Source organism: Lipophrys pholis, assembly GCF_963383615.2.
Source record: "Lipophrys pholis genome assembly, chromosome: 11".
NCBI lineage: Eukaryota > Metazoa > Chordata > Actinopteri > Blenniiformes > Blenniidae > Lipophrys > Lipophrys pholis.
This window is the reverse complement of record NC_137631.1, coordinates 12,307,913-12,322,739: the sequence shown is the minus strand read 5'-3', so window position 1 is coordinate 12,322,739 and position 14,827 is coordinate 12,307,913. Positions and strand designations below refer to the sequence as shown.

General features: G+C 38.7%; 1 protein-coding gene across 1 annotated transcript; it reads left to right on the top strand.

Annotated features, from left to right (window-relative positions):
- The first annotated feature begins 6,343 nt into the window (after positions 1-6,343).
- ifitm5 (interferon induced transmembrane protein 5) lies at positions 6,344-9,151 on the top strand. The gene is made up of 2 exons (XM_080476026.1): positions 6,344-6,751; positions 7,916-9,151. The coding sequence occupies exons 1-2, from the start codon at positions 6,404-6,406 to the stop codon at positions 8,135-8,137; spliced, it is 570 nt and encodes a 189-aa protein (XP_080332152.1). The 5' UTR covers positions 6,344-6,403; the 3' UTR covers positions 8,138-9,151.
- Positions 9,152-14,827: the final 5,676 nt, after the last annotated feature.

The window sequence follows — 14,827 nt, the reverse complement described above, 5'->3', positions numbered from 1 at the left end:
GTTTAGAAAATCTTGTACACTTAAGTGTGAGTGATGTAAATCTGCTCTACATTTAGTTAAAACCTAGTAATCGTCTCATTCTGAGGAAGAAGAGATGAAGACTTTGTGCATGGCTAAATTTTATCCACAAGATGGCACTAAACGGTACATTATAGCTAAATTACATCAGCAGGTCACTTAATGAGGTACATATGTTTAATCCAAAGTAACATGTTAATCAGATTTTATATGGTACATTTCACTGATTAATGAAACATCAAAGTGCTTTAAGATAAAATATAGATGCAATAATAAATGACTAAACACTGCACAGCTTCGTGGAAAAGTAAAAGAGACAAGTTTCAGATGGTTAATTATGGAATATGATCCGAAGGATGAAGCTACCAGGCACGTGGAAGAAGTAGAAGGTCAGTCAGGAGGTTGATGGATTCAGGGAGAGGTGTGAGGAAGGAGGGGACGGTGGACAGAGGGTATTGGAAGAAGATTATTTGCTGTGGCAACTCCTATTGAGAAACTGTATCAAGAAAAGTAAGAAGAAAATGAAACACTTGAGCGCATCGATCAACAGACATAAAAATCCTTGTTTAAGTCTACCTAAATAAAAACGTGTTCAGTTGCTTCCTGAAAGTATTAAGAATCAGAGCCTTGTAAAGACAGAGGCAACTCATTCAGCTTAATTCACAGTTTAATTTTTCACAAAAAGAAACGATTCATCACCTCTTGTCTTGAAGCTCGTATTGTGGGTGACCAACAATCTGTCTCTGACCTGATGACTTCGGTGTACAAGCAGGTCTATGGGGATGAACTAAGATCAGGGATGTAAGTGGGATTGATGATGTAAAGCTCTAAAAGTAGGAGTAGAATGTCTAAAATGGACTAGTGACTAATAAAGGGACAGCCATTGTTGAGTAGTTTCATGATAAACTAGAAGCCTGTATGAGATTGGCAGACCTGGGCCTTCATGCCTTACATGAACCTTTACCTCTCCCGGTTTTGATTTTTGCAAAATGGCAGATTTGCGTGATGGCTTTGGGTATATTAAAAGTTTAGAATTTAAATCATCAGTCAAAAAAAGGAACTTGAAATTGACTGATGCAGAGCAGAAACAGAAGTTCAAGTTAAAATTGTTTATTTCATTTGCCAAATAAATAATACAATTCTTAGAATCTCCAACTTTGGTATCAATATGCAAATCAAACAGTGCAAAAAGAAAAATCTGAATTTTTTTTAACTTCCTTTATTACATACATTTGAAATTGCTCTTTGGGCAATATTGCATAATTCCAAAAACTTGAAAAAAATTGAAAATAAAAACATAATCGGTCAGGGTTCTTCCTTATTTCTGTTTTTTCCCATTATTATCACCACCACAATAGTTTTAATTGTGTGATGTGTTGTCCTTATATTTACTTCTTGACAGACATTCTAATCACATTATTTCATGAATAATACATTTTGTTCTTCCCTGTACTTTTTAAGAAAAAATATTTTGGCTTTCATCCTGTTTTTAAATGCAACTCATTTTGCTACTTTCATTTAATGTTGCTGTTCAGATTGTTCAATAGTCTGACTCCTTTATTGTTCAACAGTCTGACTCCTTTGACAGAATTGTTGTTGAGCTAAAAGGTTTGGAAGTGTTTTGAATAAACTGGCCACAACATTACCATTCATGAGAGCCAAACAAACACACAGAACACACAATATTGCAATCTTCCTACTGTACACTGCAAAAGGAAATTGACATACAATTGAATTAGAACCTCTCACATAATCGCAAGTGGATCTTGAACTTCCACTATAGACATACAACATAATGTTTCAACAACCACAAGCAAACTTTAATACAAAAACTTAAATAATGATAAAATCGTATTCTGTATCTGTAAGTATGGTGTTTCATCATAGTAACAGATGCAGAATATGGGTTTTATACAAAAAAAGCCTCTCAAGATTTCAGAACAGTCAACTGGATGGTTGTGTGTGTGTCACACAGGCAAACTGTCCACTAGGATTTTGAAACGGTTTCATTCAGAGCCCATTTATGACCTCTGCTTGTTGAATGAAGACATCTGTTGGCTGAACATATGATTCTTCTGTTAGCAGAGGGACAAAAAATTACTCTGAACAAGTACGAGAGAGAGTGGGTGACATATAGGAAAGGAAAACCGTGAGATCAAAGTAATAATTAACTTATTAACTTAGACTGATTATAAACTGACAAAACACTTTTTGTGTCTATGGCGGCAATTAAGATCAAATATGTTCAATAACAGACTTCAGACTTTCAACAATTTGTTCTGTGTTGGAGCATCATATCAACATTTGTTTATTCTCATGTAGTTATTTAAGGACACATTCTCTTATAATTATAAATAAACAGTTTGAAACTGATCTGCTTACGCTTGTTCATTGTGTGTTTTACAGAAAAGAAATGATTGGACAAGTTGCAGGTATGTAGTTTATTCACTAGATGGCAGAATTGACTCCCTCTCTCTCTCTCTGGATTAGCGTTGTACAAACATGAAATAAAACACCTTGGGACAAGTAAATAACCATTTAAATGACTTTTTAAATGACCTTTAATTTACTTTATTTCAAGGACATTATTTTTTTATTGTCTTATTTATAATTTTTATTATTGTTCCTTCTGCTTTTATTCTGTTTTTAGACAGATTGATGATTCAATTATTGACCTTTCATTCTTTTTTTCAATGACTGTGTGTATTCATGAATGTAAATGTCCACTGGGAACTTACAAATGAATTGACCCTTTTGGGATAAATAAAGTTGTCTGAACTATATGGAACTGAACTAACCCACAAAGCAAGTTTCAAAAACAGTAGTAACTACAAACAACATAGTTTCCACACTGGAGATATTGACTCACTAAAACGTTTGTACATTTTTACGAATGTTACAGGTGAGATTTCATAACATGTTCAAAAAACTTAATCTAAGACCTTTGGAATTGCTTGGTAAGAATACATACATCCACCCACTCATCTCAGTTCCAGGTGACTGGCTGCAGAAAAGCAAAATGTACAAGCAATTTTTATATTTCTTTTATGAGGCAATATGAATTATGGCATCTATTATGTAGCACTATTACTACTGACTGTGGATAAACAGGCCTGAATCCATCATCATCATCATCATCATCATCATCATCATGATCATCATCATCATCACCACTACTGCCAAAAAACAAACCAAAACAACAAAATATTAATTACATATTTCTTTCTAAATGTGCCAGCCCACTTTTCGAAATGACATCATGGTACTTTCCTGCAAACATGCTGTTTTGTTTCGCCGTGTATTGCACTCGCCAGTAGAGGGCATAATGGAACAAACCCTGTAAACACTGGTGTTCACAACACATCAGCAAGACTAAGTCTGTGGTGTAACGTGGGATATTGTGCCTGGTGTTGCTAAACAGCCTGCTTGAACAGTATCTACCGTCTAGAATTGTCTGGTCTCAGTGATGAAATAAAGTTAATTCTTTCTACATTTCTGGTCCAGATTTGTGGTCTCTCATAACGAAGCAATGTTTACTTGAAGAGGTTTTTCTTCAGACTTTAAAGGCCCAATGTGAAAAGAACTGAAGGTTTTAGGGGGTTCATAAAATAAAAACAAACCTGAAGAATCTGCTTCCCTGAAAGCAAGGCAGCATTAAGAAAATCAACAGGAAAATGAATGCTGCAAAGCAGCGTTGAACCGGTCCTCGCACACCCACACACGTTGGAACACAGTGCATGCCGAGGCATGAGACACTTAATATGCAAATTAGCAAACATTTTCACTTGGATTCATGCTGAATTTCTACTTTAGATATAGATTATGAAAGAATATTGCAATTAAGTTTTAGTCTAAATTATAATGACGTCAGGCTTAGTTGCTTAATAAAGACCTGATATTCACCAGTCCTGACAGTCTTTCCACGGGTGCACGAATGTAGTGCATCAGTCACAAGAAAGTTAAGAAAAAAGCCCAAAAATAATATGTAGTTTCTCCTCAGTCCAAGTTTGTCATAAAGACATAAAGAGAGATGGAGATCATACAAGTATAGAAGCTCCTGGATGAGGACGACACTAAGTAGTAATGTAGTAGTAGTAATAGTTTATTTAACCAGATACACAATACAACAAAATCAGAAGAAGAAACCATTTCTGTCAACTCATTTTGTCAATGAGACAACATCGCAACTTATAAGTTGTGTCCGAAGGCTTCAGGCTGACGTTAACTTATTTTGCCTAACCCTGTACATAGTACAAGTAAATCTTCTACAGGCAAAGCAACATAAATAAAAAAAACTAAAATAATTCCATCTCGAAAGTGATTACAGTATCAGTCGTCAATTCAGAGGAGACTTGTATTTTCCTTTAAAGGGGACATATCATGCTAAATCCACTTTTTTAGCCCTTAAATGCATTTTGGTGTATATTTAGAGTGTTTAGAAGTACAGAAAAGTTCAAAGTAGTCTCTTCAGGTGCTCCGTTGATATCTTTATATTCTGTTTTGGTCATATTTTGCGATCGGTTTCGATTTTTCTATTCTCTATTACGTTTTTTGAACAATGACGTCACAGTATTCTCAGCGGAACTGCCAAATTAGGACATCGACGTTTCGAGCAATCCGCCATTTTTGTTTCTCGCTGCGATTTTGTAGTCCAACCGAAGTTACGAGAGGATAAGTCGAAATGTTCGGTTGTTGGATGTAGTAACCCACAAGCTTCGTTACACCGTCTCCCAGCATCAGAACCTTTTCGAAGTGCCTGGTTGAGTTTTATTTTTCACAGAAATGTACCCACATCTGTGGGTAAGGTCATTTTTGTGTGCGCGAATCACTTTAAGGACGACTGCTTCAGCAACCTCCGCCAGTATAAAGAAGGATTTGCCGAAAGACTTGGTCTGATTGAGCGGTCAGTTCCTTCTATCTATGGAGACGACGAACAGAGCACTTCGGTAAGCTGTATATAACGCTAAAAAGTGTGATGATAAGACGTCCCTGTCATTGTTTTGTTAGCATTAGCAGTTGCACCGTCTTCATATGTTAGCGCTGTGTGCTCGTTTTAGATTAGAATGTAACTTCTGTGTTAAATAGTCGTTGTAATACAGGCAGTATTGTAGTAGTGGGCATGGATGGAGAAGTTAGTGTAAATATAGTAACACACCATTGCGTTACATCCATATGAAGACGTTGTTCTGAAGGTGCATCATCGTCATTTTCATCTCGCTCCGCCGGGTCCGACTCTGGCTCCAACATGTATGGCTGGATGGACAAATCTTCCGTTGTTGACATTTTGTAAATAATGTGTGAATATAAAGTTTCTGCGCCGCTAGATAATTGTATCTGTTCTATCAAACTACAAAGATGGCCGAACAGGGTGACGTTGAACCGAGTGTGACCTCTGCAACCTGGAGAGGAGGAGGGGTATGAAGTGTCTCATTTGCATTTGAAGAGACCGCCCCAAAACGAGTTGCTCTCAGAAGCACATCAGAAAAGGGGTTGAAAAGGGGCCTGTGGAGCTCTAATAATGAGGAATTCAGACCCAAGCATTGCAGTTTCGCGTTGTATAGACCACAACTGTATGATTTATATGTAAAAAGGAAGGATTTAAAAGCATGATATGTCTCCTTTAAGGGAACACAGTCAATTAGTCTTGTCCTTCCTGAGCTTGATATTTAAAAAAAAAAGAATTGTGAGCGGACATGCTGAAGGCTCATCATTCACACTTTCCAATTCGCTGAAACCAAACTGAGATGAGTTTGAGATATAATATCCATAATAACATAAGAATATTTAACCAAGTAGTGGTGCAATTTTCCCCCTAAACATGTTAAAAAATCAAGCTCCATGTTTCAGAAGCGACTCTCGGGAAGAGAATGTGAATGTTTCCAGATATTTGGAAGGTCCTTGGCAAAATATTTGCACATTACTGGATGGCAGCATACTTAGATAGATTGAATAAACGGACACTTGTTTCAGACGTTTCTGGGTGACTTCTGGCTCTATTTTGTTTGACGGTTGTGAACATGAACGTGCGTCAATAGAGTTGGTACGTATGTTCTGTTTTCGCCCTCTCACTTCATGCCCATCATGTTTCTGGCAGACAAAAGTCTCCTTGGCATGTTCAAGGTTTCTGAACATCATCTGTTCAGTCGTTTGATCTTAAAGAAAGTTGATGTCCATTTGTTGCATCTTTTTTTCTCTCTCTCTCTCTCTCTCTCTCTCTCTCTCTCTCTCTCTCTCTCTCTCTCTCTCTCTCTCTCTCTCTCTCTCTCTCTCTCTCTCTCACATGCAGTTTTTTTTCTCTCTGTCCTCTCATCTCTATCTCTATTTCAGTCTCTCACAGGCTTGACCACATAATGACAGACCTGCTGTATATTGAAGAACCCTGCCCATGCGTCCTCTCCCCGTCACCTCCCTCTGCATGGACCTTTATAATTCTCTCACAGGGGGGGACATCACATTAGCATCAAGAAGGCCGACTGGTTTACAAAAGCCTCCTGTTTGCCCTCGACCAGGAATCTCTTCAACGACCATGGACAACCATTCATACAACTTCCCCTCTGACTGCACCCCTCTCACCAACTGCAAGTCGGCCCGTAAGCCAGCGGGTTCCACCGTGGTGAACATGGGCAACTGTGGCAAGAGTCCTCCTCGGGACTATCTGATCTGGTCACTGTGCAACACCTTGTACGTGAACTTCTGCTGCCTGGGCTTCATGGCGCTCATCTACTCCATCAAGGTGAGCCTGAGTATATTATCTTATATGATCTTGACTTCACTGACATTCATGACACTTCACTTTGGCAATCAAGATGTTAATTCTTAAGTATTTAAACAACACAAGACACAATTAATTGTTCACTGACGGAAATAGTTTTGTTTGGGATAGTTGGAATCAGTTTCCGTTATTGTTGTTTTAATATCTCAACCTGTTTTTATTAACTAATATCATGGACATTGTTCAGGAAATTCTTTCTTTTTTTTTTTAATAAATCAAACTGAGAAATTTGAAATAAGATGCTAAATACAATGTAACATTAGATTTGAATCACTAATCTGTAATTGTGAATAACTGACAAAAGGTGGGCCAAGTTGGTAGGAAGTATATGTGCAATTGGCACAATGTAGTGAGTAATAAAGCACAAATAAAAAGCAGTTGTACTATAAATATGAAAACATCATACTCTGTATTCAGAGTGCTGTTGTACAGCAATGCTTTAGCAAGGATCTTTTATTTCTTGTGCTCCAAGGAACATAGTTGTTTCTAAAGATGCATGTCAGATAGAACAAAACAACTTATTTTGAGCACACTGGCTTGGTATTCCCCCGATCAGACAGCAGAAACAATCGAAAGTTAGCCTCCCTACCACAGGAATGGCCTGCTGGGATAAAAAGAGCACTAACCAAAACACATTAAAATATGTCTGAAAATGCAACGGCACACAAACGGCAGGATCTGAGACACGATGGCTACCTGAATAAAAAGGTTTCAGACAAAAACAAATCACCACAAAAAGGCGTGTAGGTGCTCTCTATTTAGATCTCCCCCCCCCCCCCCCCCCCCCCCTTCAAAATCACAGGCCCACCATGGCTCTGCACTCAAATTAAAGACAGTGACTGGCTGCTTGTCTCTGGAGTTAAAAATGGTGTAATTGGCATCTGCCTAATGGGCAAGTACTTGTAGGAAATTAGAGAGTGCCTTATAGAGCCCCAGCCTGGGCCTTTCTAAAAATCTACAAATTCACATCGCAGCTTCTGGATTCATATCGTTCTGACCCCAGTAAGTATTGGACCTGAGCTGGAGGGATAAACAAACACATGCTGGAATATTTCGTTTGGGGATCTGGAGTTCTGCAATGCACTTCACTTCTGACACCACTTTGGATTTCATTCATCTTCGCAGGCCAGGGACCAGAAGACTCAGGGCAACCTGCAGCTGGCCCAGGAGTGTTCAGACAAGGCCAAGTGGTACAACATCCTGGCAGCCGGCTGGAACCTGCTGATCCCTCTCCTGGCCGTCGTCCTCCTCGTCCTCCTGCTCGTCCACCTGGGCTCGTCTCAGGGCTCCTTCGACTTCTTTGGAGAAGATGGTTTCCAAAACTTTATGAAACTGTTCAGCTGGTAGACACACAGAGAGTGAGGAGCAAAGCAGGATTGACTGTAGAAAAGAAGCCGTTGGAGATGATTGAGGTGGACATGAGTCAAAATGCGCCGTTTCTGCCAAGAAATGAGACTTGTGCTAAGCTTAGGCTCCTCTGAGTAGTCCGAAAATAACCAGTTTAAATTATGGGGAAAAAATGTAATAAAAAGAATACCGACTAGATCTTCCCATAAAAGAAGTGGTGAAATAACTTAAAATTTATAGGGTCAATATTCTTAACAAAAACAGAGGTTTACAAATTATAATGTATAAAACGTATTTGTACTGTCCTAAATGTTATGTCAGCATTAGTTTGAAGAGCTCAGCTGAGATGTGACATTGTCCATAGAATGGATACACCTCAAAATAGATGTCTATGAATTAAAGGAGCTGAACCCAGATTGTGAAACTGAGCGAGGAGATACTTTACCCTGCATCCTTGTTGTTGCTGTTATTTATTGTATTTATGTTGAGCGAATATGTGCGAGGCGCTGAAAGGATCTTTCGTCGAGGCGGGAAGAGAACGAGCAGAGAAACCGGAAGCGATGGAATCATGAGAAGCAACTTTACAAAGAACAGTCAACATTGACCTCCAATTTTTTTTTTATCTTTAAGGAGTTTTTAAATTGTACGTCAAATTTCTTATTCTTTTATTTTTATTATTTTTCATTGCTGTCTGAAGTGCTTTCAGTACATCATCTTATGGTCAAGAGAGCTAAAGGAAGCAGACACTTCACTCACTATTAAAATACACTTGAGTCTAAATGTAATCCTTCATTAAATGTTTATATTTACCTTGACAAAATCCTGGTTGGTTAGATTTGTTTCAGGCCTCCAACTGGCCGATGAATGCGACACGGCAGAGATGTTCATTAAGATGTTTTTTGTGGTTTTACTGCTGCTCCCACAGCCAGCTGTTGAGGGATCATTTATGGCTTCATAGGTTTGGTTCAGGGGTTGGCCACGGTTGTTTTCATCCCAGCTGTGAGAGCCCACTGCCCCGCCTGCTATATACAGCCTGTCCCATTTAAGGAACGGGCTCCAATGTGCTCCCCAGCTGTAAGGCAGTGCCGACCAGACACAAAACGATGACTTTTGAGTCGCGACTACGTGTCCATTAAAAAGTAAAAAAGTAATTAAAAGCAAAAAAAATTGTACTATACATTTGGTTCAACTGCTGCCAGTAATAGTATTTTGTAGTGTTGAAAACATTGTGAAATATGGCGTTCTACCTCAAGTTACTGCAAGAGCTGTTGGGATGGAATGTGGTTTAATCTCTGTGAGAGGGCGTTCATTCACCCACACTTTGGAAGTCCTTTTCTTTTCTGCCAACGGTATGAATTCAAGGTGTTACTTAGTCCAAACTATGGTATTAGTATAACATGTATTAGCTCCAAGCACGATTTGTTTTAATAATGTATCTGTCACAGGCATGTGTGAAGAAGACCTATCTTAGGCCTACAAATTAAGAGTTAAGCTTTTACTTGTACCAGTGAACAACACCCACTGACAGTTTATGAGCTGTGGCCGAAATCCAGACTCTTCTCTTCTCTTCTCTTCTCTTCTCAAGTCCTAGAGAGGCTCCACTTTTCTTCTCCTCATGTTTCGTCTTCTATGACTTGGTGTCCCACCCCTGCCGACCTCCCACCCTCTGTACTCCCATCATATTTGCATCCTCTACTTCACTCACAACTTTATTTATACACTCCCAAATCACAGCCTACAGCTTCCAACGCTCTATTTTCCTCTCGTGGTCTGGGTGAAATGCTTACAGATGTCGGAGCCATGGAATTACAGGAAAGAAGTCGCCACTGCAGGAAGGAAAGGGCGCTTGCTTCTTTTTTGCTTTTTCAAGGATCTACAGCAAACCTGCGCAAGAAGGACTCATAATCATGTGCTGTTTTGTGAGTCAAGGTCACAGTCACTTCTCACTTTCTAACCGCAGCGTAAAAAGACATGCCTAACATTGGCTCCAATCTAAAGCTGAATTGGTGAAGAGGAGTTTAAAGTTACCTAAAAATAACCCAACATACACAAACACCAGTCACTGTTTAATTCTGGTGATTCCTATGCATTGTAGGGAAGCCAGAACCAGCATGCCCCGGTCTGTCCAGCCTTCATCGTACAGCATTTGGTCTGTCCTCAGTCCAGGAAACATGGCAAATTGAAATGTAAACAGAGAGTAGGCTGCAGCTCGTCGTAATTACTAACTAAAATGCAAATTGCCAAACATCTGATAGGAATTCAAAGAAGCCGAACCGGAGAAAACTGAGTGCTCACTGCTGCCACCTAAAGCACAAACTGAAATGAACATCCTGCGCCTTCAATGAAGGTGACTTCACGGTTTCTGTTCCAACTGAAGATACATGATCTGCCAAATGGCTTTATATCAATGGATTACATACACCCTAAGAGAATTGTATCTGCTGCTATATCTTGTTGACATGGTATACTTGTAATCCATGCTTGCTATTGTAGTTCTACCTGCTACCATACAGCTAAAACAAAAACCAACCAGAATCCAGGAGGTTCAGTGTGTCAGTGCCAAGTCTATGAAAGGTTGTAAAATATCTGGAACTATGTGTGTATAGAATAAATGTCACTGACAACATTCTAATTTAGTTTTCACATAGTTTGCGTCAAGTGAGAACATGTGTGGTTTCAAAAATAGGTGGAGATCTTCTCACCAGGGACACACAGCAGGCTCACATGAAGAACTTGATATTGACTTTTCATGTCAAAACACGCCCACAACAAAAGTAAATAAATAAAATAACATTCTAACAGAATCTTTGTCTGGAATATATTTGAAGACATTTTCCAACATCTACTTATCTTACTTATAGCTTTGCTTTGAAACCCTAAAAACATAAAAAAAAAAAAAACAATCCTGGCGGGTTTAGATCTGTTAAAGCACTTACATCATAAACTTGTTACCACACCCTTTGTCCTGGTATTGTAAATACGTTTTAAAAGCAATTTAAGACAAATATTAATAAGTCAACATCTTAAGAAGATGAGCTGAAAATAGAAGAAGCTCTACAGCAGCAGAACGTCGGCGACTTTCTCATTCCAGTGTCAAGATTCATTTTGGTTAAAGAGTTTGGCGTCTTGGATGAAAGCAGGTCAAAGAACACATTGCTCCACACTGGATGTAACGGCACTGAAAACACGGCCAAGAAAAGTCTTTGTCCTGTAAAGTCCAAAATAAAAAAGACATAAAGACTAAACATGATGTCAGTTCATTTGCGACATAATTATAGAGACTAAACTCTTTTAGAGGTTGGACAGGCTGGACAATAAACTGTGTACAGTCTGAAATATACGGTTCGTCTACAACGAGTGCCTGACCACTTGTGACCAACTGGACTTCAGAACCAAAGAACACACAAACACTTTGTTTAAGTAGTTTCTTGACTTAATTATAACCCCTTGTTGAATGATAAAAAAAACAGAGTGACATGTCAAAATGCACACAGACCTTGACGGACGTTCACTTTATCGACAGAAAGGACTAATCCAACACATTACTGAATTGTCATTCAGTAATCACAGAAGTTCTGAACTGAGTGGGATTATACATCCCTGCACTGAAATGTCAGAAATTGTCCAAAACCATCGTTTTATGCAGCTTTGTATGTAAGTGAAATATTTGTTGGAATTGCATTTCCTGTATGTTTCCACAAGCTTGTTTTTGTTGTTTGCACAGAAAAAGAAGTGAGAACAGGCAGTTGCTCATACTGTGAAGCTGCATCTTAACGTGAGAAGCGTTTGTGTCATAGAGAAACAGCCTGCAGCTGATTAAATGAAGTTAAGGGGATATGAGTTAAATACATGGTGAGAAGATAACATGTCCTGACAGAGTTCACGATTCAAAGAATATCATTCCTAATAAGATCACAACAAAACGCTTAGTTTTTTTTTCACAAAACACACAATTCCACTTTTCTTTTAACTTAGAAGGCGGTGTCAGCAAATGTGTGTAAATGGATGTATTCCCCCTTATAAACTAGCATTTGGCAAAGCTGAACCAATAAGTTACTCCCATAAAGCAGTTTCCAAATCGTCTTCTGTGCCAACGCCAAGCAGATTTTCTTTGCTGCTGAGTCTTGTTAATGTTTGGTTGAATGTTTGTGTTCACTTTGTGCAGGAGAGGAAGGACTCACACAAGAGGCACCCCTCAGTGTTTGGGATTGTACCTGCTTTAGTAATGTCATTATTGATCATGTAAAGATGTTCATTTAGTTTTCCGTTTAGTGAGATTTCTTTTGTATTTTTGATTTTTTTTTTAGGTGTTTTTTTGGACCTCTTGGCAAAGACACCGCCTGAAAACATTTCTTTGTTGACTGGAAAAGGCTGGAGAGCGAGTCATCACCAGCACAGAGTGTACCTCACCTAATCAAAGACAGATTGAAACCATGTTTGCGGTTTTTTCCACCAACATGGATCACATTGTGTCTTTGTTTGGCTTCTCACAGCTCCGCCTTCACTCACAGCCTTGGATATTCCCCATTGGCCATTGATTCGTAAACAGCCTCAGTTGCAAATTATGTAAGATGGAAATTCACATAAAAAAAAAAAAAAGAGGTTATTTTTCCTCATATTTTCTGCAGGACCCTAATTCTAATTAAAATTGAACACCTGTTCGAATACACAATAATACAAAAAAGGTAATTGGTCATGGTCACCGACCACATCCATCCTTTTGTGAAAACAGTGTCTCCATCTTCTGGTGGCTTCTTCTAACAGGAATGACGTAGAATGTCATAAAGCTCAAATCATTCCAAACAGGCTTCTTGAATGTGACAATGAATTCACTGGACTCCACTTACCTCTAATAGTCATCTCAAATCAACAGGGCACATTTGTATTGAAGTGGAACTGGTCATTCACACGATGGAGGTACAGCTGATAGTATCGTCAATCGGTACCAAACTAGGACTATTTCCAGCACCTTGTTGAATCTAGGTCATAATGAATTCAGCAGTGATGGAGGCTACGGGCAAGGTATACCTAATAAGGTGACCAGTGAGTGGATTAATATAAAATTGTATTTGAAGATCCACCACACCACTGAGAAGCACTTTTATAGACCTGCATTCAGCTGACGGCATTTTAGCACAACAGTTAGTGGAAGAATCTGATTATGAACATAACGGAGCACTCAGCTGTTTGCTAATGTCACTCATGAAACCCATGGAACTTTTTGCAGTTGTTTATTCAGGATGCACATGGAAATCCTTATACGAAATATCCCAAAAATGCATTTATTATGAGAAAGTGGAAATCTTGGTAATGTGGAAGTAATTGTCTGTCTTAGCAACAACCAGACAGTGGGAAGGAGAACTTTATATATTTGAGCTGGTCAAGACAAAAGGAGAGTTAAATAAATAAATAACAAACTGAGCCTGGCGGTACTTACCTTTGATTTTCACGGCGTTACTGAAGAACAAGTTCTCTTGTATGATCATTTATACATTTTAATTATTTCTATTATATTTAGTCAGCTATACTTTTCATCTAATATTGTAATCTTTACTTTTTTGTTTTACTCGTTCTATTTTTCATTTTACAGTCTTATGTTGCTTCCATTGATTAATTTTATTTATTCCTATAATTTTTATTAGTAACGGTATGAATAATAGTTGGCAGGTAGTCTACTTAGGCTTTCAAGAGGCACTCATTGAAATATTTTAACATTTCAATTGTTAAAGCCTATTTTAAGATTTTTTTCTTTTTACATCACAGAAACAGCTTTATTTAATCTTTATTTGTAATATATACTTTGGACAATCTGTTGGAAAGTGTAAAACTGACCAACAATCCACACACTTAACCATTTCTCTAGGTTAGTGATGTATTACTACCTACAGGATGTTTGTGAGAGTCCCTACTCATTACTGAGGATTTTACTATCTTGCAATATAATGTGCTACTTGCAACAAAAGGAGTTTAAATATGACTTAGATGGGCAGCGTAGTTGGTAAAGGGAGTCGTCCCTCCAACAAAACGTTGCTGGTTCAAGTCCTCAAGCAAGACCCCTGAACTCTAAATGACTCCATATGGATGGATTGAGCCCTTTGCATGACAGTTACCGTCGTATGTTTGTGACGTTGTTAAGCTCCTTGGTGGCTGCTAAAGCAGTGGGAATATATCGGTTTATAAGTGAAATTCATTCTGAATTATATGCGTGTTTAAAAAACAAAATACAGGCTTCCACCACAAAGGAACACATTCAGGAGGCCTGATGAAGGGTTAAACACATAAACACTAGAATGCAAAGCTCCTAATTAAGTGCTAAAATTAAAAAAAAGTATTTCCTTTCTGGACCAGACAGATTGAGAAGAATGTTTTCAGAAAAGCTTTGCAGCAGAAAGCTGTGACAGAGATCTTCTGCACGAGTGCGAGTTTCAGGCTCCCTGTGGCCTTTAAATGATAAATGGACTAACTTATATATTGCCTTTTCACTGACAGCAGCCCCAAAGCGCTTTACAGAGCTCATCACATTCACCCATTCACACACACATTCACACACCATTGGAGGCTGCAGCCGTGCAAGGCGCTGTCACTCCAATGGGGCCAGTTTGGGGTTCCGTGTCTTGCCCAAGGGCACTTCGGCATGTCGGCAGGCAGAGATGGGAATCGAACGGGAGACGAGCGCTCTATCAACCGAGC

Excerpts from the sequence above, each read along its gene's own strand:
- ifitm5 (XM_080476026.1), top strand. The coding sequence starts at position 6,404 with ATGCGTCCTCTCCCCGTCACCTCCCTCTGCATGGACCTTTATAATTCT. Across the intron at positions 6,752-7,915 it reads CGCTCATCTACTCCATCAAG|GCCAGGGACCAGAAGACTCA; the intron begins GTGAGCCTGAGT and ends TCATCTTCGCAG.